This window comes from Sebastes fasciatus, chromosome 1 (assembly GCF_043250625.1).
Source record: "Sebastes fasciatus isolate fSebFas1 chromosome 1, fSebFas1.pri, whole genome shotgun sequence".
NCBI classification, from domain to species: Eukaryota; Metazoa; Chordata; class Actinopteri; order Perciformes; family Sebastidae; genus Sebastes; species Sebastes fasciatus.
In genome coordinates, this window is record NC_133795.1 from 22,568,319 (window position 1) to 22,583,031 (window position 14,713).

The 14,713-nt window shown below is 42.0% G+C and overlaps 2 protein-coding genes across 2 annotated transcripts in view; both read left to right on the top strand.

The window, feature by feature from the left end:
- The window catches only part of LOC141769083 (ADP-ribosylation factor 4-like), a 124,675-nt gene that overhangs the window by 48,522 nt on the left and 61,440 nt on the right, over positions 1 to 14,713 (top strand). The window lies entirely within an intron of this gene.
- Positions 1 to 14,713, top strand: part of il17rd (interleukin 17 receptor D) — a 34,510-nt gene that overhangs the window by 3,548 nt on the left and 16,249 nt on the right. Inside the window, exon 2 of the mRNA XM_074637626.1 lies at positions 13,936 to 13,990. Within this exon, the coding sequence (XP_074493727.1) occupies positions 13,936 to 13,990 (55 nt within the window). The remainder of the gene's footprint in view (positions 1 to 13,935; positions 13,991 to 14,713) is intronic.

The following is a 14,713-nucleotide window of genomic DNA, read 5'->3' on the forward strand; positions in this document are numbered from 1 at the left end:
GTTTTCTGACATTTTGTAGATCATATTATAAATTGATTTAATTGAGATAAATAAATAATCATTACTTGCAGCCTTAATTTAGACATTTTTGTTATACTAGTGCCCATGTCATCATACCTAAGTTTCAGTACGATACCATAACGTTTTTCTACGAAGTTTTTTATTTTAAGTTTAGGTTTATTTTCTGTTGGAGTGATAGGTGATGGAGTTATTAGGGAGATTTTTAGGTCATTTATTTCCTTTTGCCACTTACTCAAAGGCTGTGACTCTCTCTTGTTGTCCTTCTTTCTTCAGTCAGCTCAGTTCTCAATTGGCTTCAATCGTTCTTTCCCACGTGACTGCGTCATCGGCTGTCCTCAGTGTTCCCCGCACACAACATGATATCCGATCGTAAATATTGATTAATATTTACGATTTGAGATCGGTGTGGCTAAGACGGACTTCCGAGCCAATCGGGGATGTAAAAAACACTCTCCAACCTCACACCACAGGAATATCTGGAAAGATAATCTTTAGAACCATCAAAAATCGGGGCTTTGCTGACGATTGTCAGGAGGGAATTGGGCCCAAAATTGTCTTGATTCTCGCTTAGTGTGTACCCGGCATTAGTAACGTAAACACCATATTTTCTACTGTTTCTTGGTGATTGTTGCTACAGGAGACAAAATGATTGTCTATGTGATAACTTAACAGAGTTATAAAATCCATCTACAACTCAAACCGGCCCTCCTGGATTGGATTCTCATTGTCTCACTTCCCTTTTCATCTTACTGTCATTGCTCTTTGTCCTTCACATGTTCATTGTTTTGTGGTTTCGGGTGTGTTGAAACCAGAATTCACTTAATCCCTGAACCTGGTGAAAGAAACGGTTCCTTTTTTTTACTGGATGTTTCATAAATCAGGTTAGTGCAGGCAGGAAGGCAGGAGTGAAAGATGATTTAGGTCCATGTAAACTCTCTCACATCTGCTGAAGCCATCACATCTGTCTCAGCGGAGGAAGAAGCACTAGGAAATCATTCAGCTTTCGTCCTCTCTTTTTCTCTGGATTCTTCATCTCCTTCTTTCTCTCTCACCCTCCCATCATTTGTAAAGCACATTTCCAAGCTTTAACCATGTCACGTATCCCATCATCCTCCAGGGCCTCGGTGTGTTTTTGGCATCAGAGGGCCTTACGAAGCGTCACGGCTGGACGGGCGTCCGATATGAAACACGTGTGCCTTCTGGTTTTTCTGGCGACTGAATCAGGCAGAAGGTGAAGGATCAATGCTGGAACTTCACCTCTTACATAAAACATCTCAGGGGGAATATCTCTTCAATGATAAACAATACCTTAAATATGGTTTCAGGCTCAAAGAAATTATCTGTTTCTTTCACCAACAAAATAAGGAAAGAGATTTCAGGTACAGTCTGTGTCCAGCTGAAGAAACGACAGAAGTTTGGAGACAGACAGAGAAACCCTTGTGGAGTCTTTATCTCCACGTTTTTGTCCACATTTGTTGCTTCAAGGAATACTTCAACAAAAATTGAGCATGTGATTTACAAATTCAGCTCAGATTTTTCTGACATTGCACAAAACTGGTGCATGTGAAAGTAGTTTATTTGCAGAGTGATGTGCCGGCAGCTTGTTAGTCAAGCAGACAGACTTGTTTATCATATTGAATTGTGAAGCCGTCGACCGCAGTGATCAGCGGTGAGTGAAATAGATGACAACTGTCAGTCATGAGGGAATCCAAATAAGTGTAATGAGTTAATATCTGGTTGTCGCTCCCACATGTCAGAGTACATTTGCATGAAGTTTATTTTTTTCTCAACATCCCCATGTAGCCCTGCTGAACAACTTTGGAGTCTTTGAGCCATGGTGGGAAGCTCCAGCATATTCAATTTACAAGTCATAGCATCGTGTTGCTTCCCCAGTGTTTGAGTCTGTATGAGTGAACAGGGGTGTTATGGGCCTTTCACACAGAACAGGGCAATGTTACCGCTGCGCTCTGAAACCCATTATTTGCAATGGCATGCGCGGCGCAACAACGGCTTTTCGTTGTGCAGAGCAAAGCTCGAGCGCACATCTCGCGAAGCAGTTCACGCAAAACTCGTTCTGCGTGAAAGGCCCATTAAAGTAATGGAAAACTAAAGCGTCAACATTTTTCAAAACTAGAGCAACTTCAATATTTTGTTGGTAAAGGCTGAAATGTATCTGTAGTAAGTACTGAAAGCTGGCCTGAAATAACAGGTCAAGTTCATAATCTTGTTTACTTATTCTTTGATCAGACAGTTACTAATCTTGCGTTTGTTTTGTGCGATTAATTTGCACGTCAATCAATATATTTTTCAAACAGTTGTCATGAATACATTCACACAGAACGCAAATATTATTAAATTAAAACCAATTTTCTTTTCGGAACGAGGTCGATTTTTCTGAGCTTTTGCACCGCGAATAAAGGCATCAACCAATCACGTTGTGCGGAATGGACATATTCAATACGTACACTATAGTGTACAACAACACGGAGGCCCCGTAATCCAAGATGGCAAACTTTTATTTCATTTCTACCCTGACAAAGGCAGCAAAGACCAGATCCACTCTTTCTGTTCTTACCTTTCACAATAAAAGCCCTAGACATATACACTGAGTAACTGTTTACTGGAGGAAATTTCACTCAGAGCATTTTGCTAAAAGGAAACTCAATAAAATAGCGTACAGTAGCGAATCTATTCAAACCTTTTATTGAAAAACTGTTGCAACTGTCGCAAATTTGCATCGCTGCCGGTATTAATAGTTTTGATGCGCTATATTCACAAGTGAGTATTTCACATTTTCGTGCCATTCATTCATCATGCTCCTGGTGTGTAAAGGTCTGAAGATTGTATTTTATTCATTCATGATTTAATTAGTTAATTTAACATTTCAGAAGTTGGGCTTCTTTTGTTCATATATTATTATATTGTTGTTAATATATTTCTCAAAGTAAGACATCATCAAGTACTAACACTCAGGTATTTTAAACAATAACCAGCCATAGTACTTCTTTTTATGTATGTGATGTCAATATTAGCAGCAGCTGATTGCAGACATCACTTTGGGTGTATATCTTGCGAAAAGAGTTTGATTTTTGTGGCATGTTGGGACAGTCACTCTCCCTTTGGTCGCACTCATGTGACTCCTTGGTGTCTCAGCTGGTAACGGTAGGTCCAGGTCACATGACTTCAATCTCTGGTTTCTTCTCATTTATGCTGCTGGTGGTGACCGATGTTGGTTTGTGTCCTTTCAGAGAAAGTCATGGTTTGTCCCGGTCCTGTCTCTGTAACGAGACAGAGTCTTTTTAAAGGACAAACTGTCACAGCAGGAGAGGAGTAGCTCCTCCTGGGTGAGGAGGAGGAGTTGTGATGAAGAACAGGGCTGGGGGGTCATTGAGGGGCAGTCATGCAGGAGGAGGAAGCTGCAGGTTTTGTTCCTGTGGTGGGAAATCTCTGGTTGGCTGCCCCCGAACACACACACACACACACACGAACACACACACACTCTGAGTTTTTTCTCTCAGAGTTTGCATTGTTGCACCTCACTTGTGTTTCCAGCTTTTTCTTCCTGGACTTGTTCCTTTTTTTTCCAGCAGCAGATCAATTGACAGTGAAATAAGCAGAGAAACAAAATCTGATCTGGTCACCTGAGACACATAAACGGCAGGAAAAACAACACTGCCATGGGTGCATTCCTGATAATCACAGATATTATAGTTATCAGTTTACTGATCATTTAATATTTTACTCTCAGTGATCAATTTTATGAATGCAGTTTAGGACAGGCTGGCAGATGTTCTTCATTTTGGTCGTTATGTTTATTTTTTTTCATGTTCCAAATGAGAAATTAAAATTGTTTTAATATAATATAAACATGTTATTTTGTGTGGGGAACAAAGGGTCTTACTGGATTTTTTTCTTTTTCTTTTTTTTATTGAGCTGCATATTAACATTTATGCATTCACATAAGGGCTGTCAAAGTTAACGTGATAACACGTTAACACAAATTCGTTTTAACTAATTTCTTTAATGCATTAATGCAATTGATCTTCCTGAGGTTGTACCAGGCTCAGTGTTAAAGCTAGAGTGAAGATCCTGGCATCATATGAAACTAGAAAGCATAATGAATCCAAAATGTCCTACTACATTGTCGTCAAGGAGACTAAATAACGCTCCAAACTTGCGCTACATTTTGGCGAGTATAGCCATGTTCAAAGGGGTCCCTTGACCTCTGACCTCAAGATATGTGAATGAAAATGGGTTCTATGGGTACCCACGAGTCTCCCCTTTATAGACATGCCCACTTTATGATAATCACATGCAGTTTGGGGCAAGTCATAGTCAAGTCAGCACACTGACTCACTGACAGCTGTTGTTGCCTGTTGGGCTGCAGTTTGCCATGTTATGATTTGAGCATATTTTTTTATTCTAAATGCAGTACCTGTGAGGGTTTCTGGACAATACTTGTCATTGTTTTGTGTTTTTAATTGATTTCCAATAATAAATATATACATATATTTGCATAAAGCAATCATATTTTTCCACTCCCAGGTTGCTAAGAGTATTAAATAAATACTACACATACTACTATAAAAATCTCCCTTTAAGGTACATTTTGAACAGATAAAAAATGTGATTAATTTGCGATTAACTATGGACAATCATGCAATTAATCACGATTAAATATTTTAATCGATTGATATCCTTAATTTATGTAACGTTTTTTATATATTATATATATATATAACATTTTGAAAGGAGAGATGGTTGTAGTCAGTTTCAGGATTCAGATATTCAGAAATTCACATTGTAGTGTATATATATATATATAATAATTGGTAGCGTAGACTCACTGTATTCCGGACACTTGACCTTTTCTCTCAAATTCTATACCTAAATACTTACAGGTCATGGGCAATATATACAGTATATCTGTGTCATCCTTTTCTCCTGGTCTTCCGACTCTGACCAACCTACAGTTGAGGCGGCTGTGGCTCAGAAGGTAGAGCAGGTCGTCCACCAATCGGAAGGTCGGTGGTTTGATCCCCGGCTGCTCCGAACACTTAACCCGAATTGCTCCCGAAGGCATAGCCATCGGTGTATGAATGAGTATTTAGATTAGATCAGTGTATGAATGTGTGTATAAATGGGTGAATGCTGACATGTAGTGTGAAGCGCTTTGAGTGGTCGGAAGACTAGAAAAGCGCCATATAAATGCAAGTCCATTTACCATTTACAGTTTCCGAAGTCAGTCATTTAGGAGAAGTCAAAGTGAGTTTCCAATGTGCGTGTGCCTATGAACGTTCAGGACAACAGGGAGCGGGGAGAGGCAAACGTCTGCAGAGTACCCCTTTTAAAACATGATTACCCACCAGTACTTTGACTTTTTTTGAAGGGATACTCACATTTATAGAGGCACTTTGGCCATCGTGAATATGAGTGCTGTCCAAATTACCGTGAGCCACTCATGGTAATTTGGACACTGTGTTTACTGACGGCCTTTTCAAAATTTCTCCCAAACGATTGGCCCAAAATGTGACAATCAAACTTTGGTATGTGTGTAAAACCCGCCTCCAGAGACGGATACCAATCAAGATTATCTTTCCACGCATTTATATCTAGAGGGACCTTTACTGTGCTAAGTGTCTGGAACACTGTGAGTCTACGTTATAGACACGGAAAGTCTCACGTCTTCTGTTGGGTTGATGTATTTTCAGGCTCAATGGCTGAACAGATCTAACAGGATCTGGTTTTCCCATCAGTGTGCATCTCAGATGATTTACAGATCTGCTCGACACACAGGGATGAAGCTATCCTTGTTCTTTACAAACTCCAAAACAATAAGATAAAAAACATACTACCACTCTTTTAGTTTAGTGGCTCTGATCAAAGAACGAAACCGAGCGTGCAGCACCACCACCTGGCTGTATAGATTTAGACAAACTTGGGCTGCCTATCACTTAGTTTGGTCTCAACAGGATGAAGCTTTGTTCTGTTTCTGTAACGTGTTATTTTGTCACACAGTTCATGTGTTCATATTGACTTACAAAACTGAAATAAGTGGTGGAAAACACCTAACATTGCACGGCAGCTGGATTCTCGCGATGTCACGAGAACCCGTGAGAATTGCGGGATCGCATCTCACGCAAAAATCCATCTGGTCAGGCTGCAATTAATGCGTTTGTGTCCGTGAAGCCAGATCATGGACCAATCAGCGTCCTGTGAGTAAACAACAACGGGCGGCTGCTGAAGGGGTTAGCCTAGATGCTGCAATAGCATCCGTTATATCAGCACTGGAGTGTTGCTTCACTGAAAGAAGAGCAAAGAACGCCACTGAAGGCTTTTCTTGATGGAAACGATGTTTTCGCTTTCCTCCCGAGTCTGACTGGCCGAGTTTGATTGACAGATGGTCCATCCAACCACCTGCCAAGTATTTTTTGAAAGTGCCTGCCTGCCCAGTTTCCAATGACGGCTTCTTAGATGTTTTTGTGTAACAAACCATCTGGCGGCTCAGGTTAGAAAACACCAGGTTTTAACAGTGAAGGAAAGAGAGACGTCATTTTTTTTAACTCATGAATTTGGACTACAGGTCTACGTCTGCCTCAAAAACATATGTGATCAGAGCTAATAATCAGTGTGGATCCACTTGGATATGAGACATATTGATATATTGAGACCAGCAGCAATACAGCAAGACCCTACCAGACCAGATTAGACTGAAGAGAACTTTGACCCGGGGATTTGGTTACTAGCTGCCGATTGGACCCCATGGAAGTGGTGTTGTAGAGGCAAGTTAACCCCCCAAAATGCACCCACACACACCCACACACACCCACACACACACACACACACACACACACACACACACACACACACATACAGATATTCCAGTGCAGCCATGTCGTCCCATATGGTATTGTTTGTGGGTGCGTGTGTAAAAGACAGGAAGACATTAAGAGGAACAGGGCTGAGTTTTTTAGCCCTGAGGCCTTTGCATGAAGACCCTCATCAACATCACACACACACACACACACACACACACACACACACACACACACACTCATTTATACGTAGGGGTGTCACGATTCTCCAAATTCAATTTGATTTCCGATTTAAACATGCCATTTTTGGACTATGGAGTCTTGATTCGTAAAGATCAACAGATCATTGGTTTTATGCCCTGACAACATTTCATTGACACTTTCAAATTCTTCTTTAATAAGAGAAGCTAATTTCAATCGGTTTTCAATTTCGACTTGAAATCATGACACCCCTATTTGTACGTCTTTACGAAGCAGAATTTTGACCCAGCGTGGATTGTTGGAGAACTAATGTGGCTGGCGAGCTAAAGGCCGGGTTATGCTGGAAAAGAACTTGTTCGTACATCGTGTTGCCCGTCCACGTCGGAAATCAAAAGTGTTTATTGCTGTTCAGAACTGCCACACTTTCTCCCGGAAGACATCTAGTGCACTCAGTTGTTTGCATGAAAAGTGACTGAAATAGTTGTGTGACCAATGAAAAAAGGTAACTTTAGAGAGACGTTCAAACCCCGCTTACTTAAGTGAACCAAATCATGAATCGTTTGGTTCTCAACGGAGACTTTCTGTGATACAGATACGATTTCAGTCTTTGCCAAAAACCTAACAATACCCAGCTCTAATCCTGGTTCCACAAACAGAACCGTTTGTGCCTGAGCTCATGAGCAGTATGCTGATTAAAGGTCAGCTCGTGAGTGTGTCCCATGTTCTCTGTCCCACATCTGGAACTGGTCTGGTCGCCCCAAACAAAAAGAGGGAGAGGGAGAAGTCTGCTACGTGAACCTTGAAAGCTGTAATTGAAGGAGTTCCTGTTTAATCAGATTCCTCCATCTCTTCTTCCTCACTTCCTTCCTTCTCTGCAGGCTCGGTGATTACTTCTCCCATCATCCTTCACTCCCCCTTCTGAATCCTCCTTTTCTGTTTCCTCTCATCTTCTAAGGCCTCCTTTCCTTTCTCCTTGCATCCTTTCCTGCCTCCCTCTTTCTTTACCTCCGGCTATGTGATTAATTGCTGTTGATGTGAAGCTAGCTGAGCCTGCAATTAGCTGTCTGATTACCACAGGAACTGATTCAGTGTGTGTGTGTGTGTGTGTGTGTGTGTGTGTGTGTGTGTGTGTGTGTGTGTGTGTGTGTGTGTGTGTGTGTGTGTGTGTGTGTGTGTGTGTGTGTGTGTGTGTGTGTGTGTGTGTGTGTGTGTGTGTGTGTGTGTGTGTGTGTGTGTGTGTGTGTGTGTGTGTGTGTGTGTGTGTGTGTGTGTGTGTGTGTGTGTGTGTGTGTGTGTGTGTCTGGGGATTCCCGAGGGAAATTCTGCTTTAGTCAGGGTTCAAGTTTTCCCTGTGTTTAAAGATTTGTAGTTCAGCTCTGTTCTTTGCAGTCGTTTTAAAAAGCGAACCACACTCAGGAGTCGAACCTGCGACATTTCCCAGCGTCTGTGTGTCGGATGTCCAACAGCTGCTTTTCACATCTTCTTTTGTTATTAATAAATTATAATGAACTGCTCTTTTCTTCTTCTTTTTTTTTAACTTCTTTTCGTCTGTTGTTTACTGATGTGACTCAGTCTGTTCAGGCCTCAGGGCGTGTTTGAGTGTGTGTGTGTGTGTGTGTCGGTGGGATAATGATTATTACTAGTCAGAAACACCTGGCAACAGGAAGGAAGGAAAGTGTCTTTCTGTCTGCCTGTTTGAAAAATTGTCAGTTGTAAAGAATGACGGTTTGACTCGTGGCGATAAGCAGGGTCAGTGGCGGAGTACGGTGGGAGAGAAATTGCTTTAACCCTCTGAGACCCGCGATCCCGACCGACCTTACTGTCTTTCAGAGGCTGTAGCAGGTTCAGTTTTAGAGCTAGAGTGAAGGTACAGATATCATATGAAACTAGAAAAACCCAACGAATCCTATCCTTTAGGAGGCTAAATAACGCTACAAAATTGCGCTAAATTTTAACAAAGACAAACTGGCATGGCCATTTTCAAAGGGGTCTCTTGACCTCTGACGTCAAGATATGTGAATGGAAATGCGTTCTATGGGTACCCACGAGTCTCCCCTTTACAGACATGCCCACTTTATGATAATCACATGCAGTTTTGGGGAATTCTTACAGAAATCTCAAAATGTGAAAAGTTTTTGATACCAAATCAAAGCATGGCTTTTTCTACGGTGTTCCTCAAGGTCTTGGTGTCTTAATGTGGTATTTTGGAGGGATTATTGATCATTTTTATAAATTCTCCGGTGGTAAAAAAAGGTTGAATTTAGCACAGAATCTGTGTAACAATTGGTATCAACCAAAAAATTGCTGCAACAACTTATGAGACACAATAGCGCATGGAGAAGACCATTATATACTGCTATCATAATGTTCTAAGCCCTTATACACTTTCACAATTTATTTTAATTCATTCATTAATGTTTATTTCTGACTTCTATGTGACATCTACTGTTGACCTGCTATCTCCTCTAAAGATCCCCTATACCTGCCTAAAAAAGACAAAAACGGGTCTATTGTGGGTCTCAAAGGGTTAAGGGGACACATCATGAAAAACTCACCTATGAACATACATTTGGGTATCTGGAGTGCCTACAAGCTCACAAACTGAAATAAGACAACACAGTCAGTTTATTTGTGGGCTGTCTAGATCAGAAAACATGTGATTCAACAAGCCATTCACATTTGGCTCCCCTTCCTATGTCACATGCAGGCTCATTAGAATATACCACCCACGGCTTGAGAACTACCTTTGCAACTTTGAGAACTGCCATATTTTTCTCGCAAGCCAATCAGAGGCAGACTGGGCTTTTTCAAGAGGAGGTCTTAAAGAGACAGGCGCTAAAACGGGCGTTTTGAACAGAGGGTGAAGATGTAGATACTGTAACTGTGATTAGTCAGCTCGGGGCTGCTTGTATTTTATCTGAATTGTTTATAGTGAAGACAACATGAAGCATGTTGTAGAAAGGCTCAGTAAACTGCTCCTCTTCAGTGAGATTATGGAGGCCTCAACGAGAACTAGTTGTTGTTTAAATATGAGAATAACAGTCACGAACTTTGAAGCAGTCTCTCCCGAAGGGCATTAGTTGTGTTGTTGACATGAAAAGAAGAGAATAGAGAGAGAAAGCTGGTCAGACACTGCATGAAGTGAGCCCGATGGTCTGTTTCGGGAAGTTACAGAAGTTGTTGGATACAGCCCCTCATTCTGGTGTTGGAAAGGTGTGGTGGGGACACAGAGAAACTCTCTAGACACAGAGGGCTCCAGCAAAAGAAAAGTTTTAGATGTCCTACAAAAAAGTGGAACCTGGGCCAACTTTTTTCGCAACACAATGTGGTGTCATACGGCAAGCAAAGCGTTGGCCAATCAAATACATGCAAGAGCATGTTCCTACTTTGTAATGTGAATGCCGTATTTCTACCATTTACCTTACGATCGTCACAACAAAAGATCAATCAATTACCGCCGGGATAACTTTACAGAATTGCAAAATGATGTCTCGTAGTTTTATAAACCACTGCAGTATTTTGGCGTCTGATAAGCTGTAACCATAAACTGTATATAAGAAGTGGACGCAGTCACCTTGACGTCACCCATTGGTTTATGGACGGCTGTTTTGAAGCCTTGAGTTAGGCATTTTACCCGTTTTTTGTGAACCCACAATCTTAATGTTCAAACTGCGCCTATGCTTTTATTATTTCACCAGTACCTGAAGCATGATGCCCAAACCAATGCAGAATGTTGAGGGGTTTTTTACGGCTTTTTTGTTTTTGTTTTTTTGAGTACTAAATCCAGAACCAGTGGCCAGTGGGTATTGTCTCAGTGCAACCTATCAGGAAGTTAGTGAAAACCTTCCCTTGATTTTAATTAGCTTCCCATTTCATGCTGCCAGCAGGACATCTGTGCACACAGCAGCATGTAAACCTGCAAAGGTCAAAGGTCAGCAGTGGAGGCAGACTGAAGGAAATATATATAATGAATAAGAACATGATGGGATCAAACTGTGTATGTATTTTTTATCTTTCTAAGGGCTATTTTTAGGACATTTTATATAAAGTGAAGACATTTTGTCCGGTCCTCACTTCTTCAAAAGGCTGTTGATGGTTTAAGGGTCTGTATTAGTGCTTCTTTGAAGGTCTGGGGAATGCCTTCTGGCAATGAGGGTCTTCACAAGTACATAATTACAAACGTGTGTGTGTGTGTGTGGATGGGTTGTTGGAGTACAGTGATTGCTAATAAGCATGGCACACTTTCTACCACACACACACACACACACACACACACACACACACACACACACACACAGTAGGGAGTCTGTCTGATTGGTTTCAGGTGTGTGTCTGTGGTTGTTGTGTATGACCATAGTCTGACACCTCTGTAACAAGTTGTGTGTGCGTGTATGTGCGTGTGGCAGGGCAACATGAAAACAAGGTCAAAGCTGTAAAACTGCTCTGCTGAAACATACCTCATGAGACTCCATGTCTTTGTATAGGGACACAGAGAAAGGAATTCTGGGTAACTGTAGCTCACAAGGGAGTCGATGTTCACACCTCAGTTTATCTCATCGCGTGTCACCGTACCTGCTGTCCTTTGTGTTAAACGGAGCTGCTGGGTGGAGCTTGGACGGATATCCAGTAGAACCAAACAGCTTTCTTTGTTTTTTGGTGACAACTTTTACTCTAGAAATACCAAATCCAGGTGACGTTTCTGGAAGATCTCCACTGCTGACGGAGCCTAGCCGGTGTCTAATTACAGTCGGGTTACTGCAGCAGCAGGAACTGAAGTTAGATGTTGGCGTTCATACTTCAGTCAGTTAGAGAGGAGCGCCTGAAGTATTAGCAACAGGCTAGCGGCTGTGTTTTGAGGTGCTTACAAATACTGAATAGAGTGCTGCAGGATTGAGTCCTAAAACCCAGAAAAGAGTAAGCAGTTTAGCACTTCTGGTTTCCCTCGTCTGGAGGTCAACGGGTTTTTAGTTAGATGCCTGAAATAAGGTCTGTGTTTGGCACAAGCTTAAGAGATTTTAACGTTTTGTTCTATGATATGAAATACGTCAGTAAATAACCCACTTATATATTTTGAAGCCTTAATGTGTCTTAAAAAGGCGGTTGCTAACAGGTGGCTAAATGAGACTACTAAACGTCATCACGCCAACTCGTCTGCCTTTACAGCCTCGTTGTGTATACTTGCGCTCATGTGACTGTGGTGTGGTTCATTTATAGCCTAGCGTTAGCTTTTTACTTACTAAAATAGGGTGACCATATTTTCAAACCGGCAAACCGGGACCCCAGGAACTGTACCGCAAGTTCATGCACACGCACGTCCATGCGCACGCACGTACCCGCGCTAATATGCACGCACCATAGGCGTTTTCATCAGGATGGCTAACTTTGCGCACCTGTGAGCACAGGGTGGGATCAGAAAGAAGGCATTATTATAGGGGGGGTGCATTAGAGGTTGTGACAATCATGACTCATCACATTCACTACTTTCACCCCGTTTAATGACAGGGCTCTCCCCCGTCATGACGCACTGACAGTTTGGAAGTCCTGTGGGGTCCTGTGGCTCAACAGTCTGATGCTGGTTGCACAAAATGTTACCAGCAGATCTGTCGTGCCGCCCGTGTGTAATTGTTGCTTGACGGCGTGCAACATCACTCTAGTTAAAGACTGCAGCGGGGTGCGCTGTGCTGGCTCTCTGTATATATATACATATATATACTTATCTGGTGCGCACAAATGAATTAATGAGTGGGACAGACAAGATAAACGTCTATCTAAGTATAATATTGTAATCATTCTTTTAATTGTGGTGAAAACCGGGACAATTGGTTAGTGACTGTTGAAAACCGGGACATTTGAGTGTTTTACAGATATTTGTCGTGACTCTGGACACCCAGCTTGAAACCGGGACAAAGGGGGACGTCTGGTCACCATATACTAAACTGCTGACTGCAGTCACACTTCAAAAATCTTAAAAGTGGTGTTTGTGGAGATTATCTTGCGGAACAAAACTTGTAAGAATCATTAATGTTTGTTTGCCACAGAACTTATTTTCTGCAATAATCCAACAAAACCCAATGGAAAAATCCCATAGCTGTGGTAGCAGTTGCTTGGAGCAGTTAGTCGAGCATTGATCGTCAACCCTGTTCAGCTGCTTGTTCTGGTTGTTTTACGTTGTTTGTGCCAATTTTCCTGTCCCTATTTTTCTGGCCCTGGCACAGGAAGCTGACGTCCCCATTCTTAATCCCACCTACGAAGATCCGATTGGTTGAGTGCTTCAACGACCTTGGACACACAGCTGTCAATGAGCACAACACCAGAGCTGTTTGAATCAGAGATGTGGGTGTTGATTCAGAGGGACCACAGGTCCAGGCTCTGTAGCGTCCTGACAGCCCAAAAAATTAAATATCCAATATTCGGCGGCTGTGGCTCAGAGGTAGAGCGGGTCGTCCACGAATCGGAAAGTCAGCGGTTAAATCCCCGGCTCCTCTGGTCACATGTCGAAGTGTCCTTGAGCAAGATACTTAACCCCAAATTGTTCCCGAAGGCTGTGCCATCGGTGTGTGATTGAGTATTTAGATTAGATCCTGATGGGCAGGTTGGCATGACATGGCAGCCTCTGCCATCAGTGTATGAATGTGTGTGTGAAAGGGTGAATGTTGATATGTAGTGTAAAGCGCTTTGATTGGTCGAAAGACTAGAAAAGTGCTATATAAATGCAAGTCCATTTACCATTCATATCTGTGAATAGGAATGGTAGTCCACATATGATTTGAATGTTTAAAGGAGCCTGAACATTTTTACAAACAACAGGAACGTTAAGAATACTGTTGGATGCATATTTTAATGTGGTGTGGTTCTCTCTCTCTCTCTCTCTCTCTCTTTCTCTCTCTCTCTCTCTCAGGTGCAGTCTGGTGCAGATGGAGATCGCAGGTTGGCCGTCACCTTCAGAGCTGACAGTGAGTGCCGCTTTGATTCTGTAAATCTGGACAATGACTTTGGTTTATCTTGAATCCCCATGAGTCCTTTTTACTTTAGGTAACTGCCCAGATGGTGGGACCATTTCAAATAACATAATATTTTGGCATCAAACATGTTCAGTTAAACATGAACTCATCTGCCTGCAGGCGGTGAGGGTTGTGATGTCACTCAGTCCCTTTTTATTAACATTTAGGTCCCCGACAATCTCTCCAAATCTAAGTTGCAGTAAGTGTCATAAGAAGACACAATTTGATCAGGGCCTGAAATATATTTTTTTTAATTTTCCATCATATCACCCAGCATGGAAATCTGAATCCCCCCCGACACCCCGCATCTCCACCCCCCTTTATCCTCTTCCTCCTCCACCATCCTCCTCCTCCTCCTCCTCTTCGTCTTTTGTTCTCTTCTCTCTAAAAGTCAAGTTCCTGAGCCGTAGCCGATCCCTGCCTCCTGCCTTTGTCCATGACCATGAGCGAGAAGGACTTTCAGATTACTCTTTGTTTGTGTGTGTTTGTGTGTGTGTGTGTGTGTGTGTGTGTGTGTGCGTGTGTGTGTGCGTGCACGCGTGTAAAGTTCTCTTCCTGAAAACAGAACAAAATAAAATAAGTGTAGAAAAGTAATAATTATCATTAGGTTGACTTGTATTCTAGTAATAATACATTCAGGACTGTATTTTTAACTTTTAGTTTATGATTGGATCG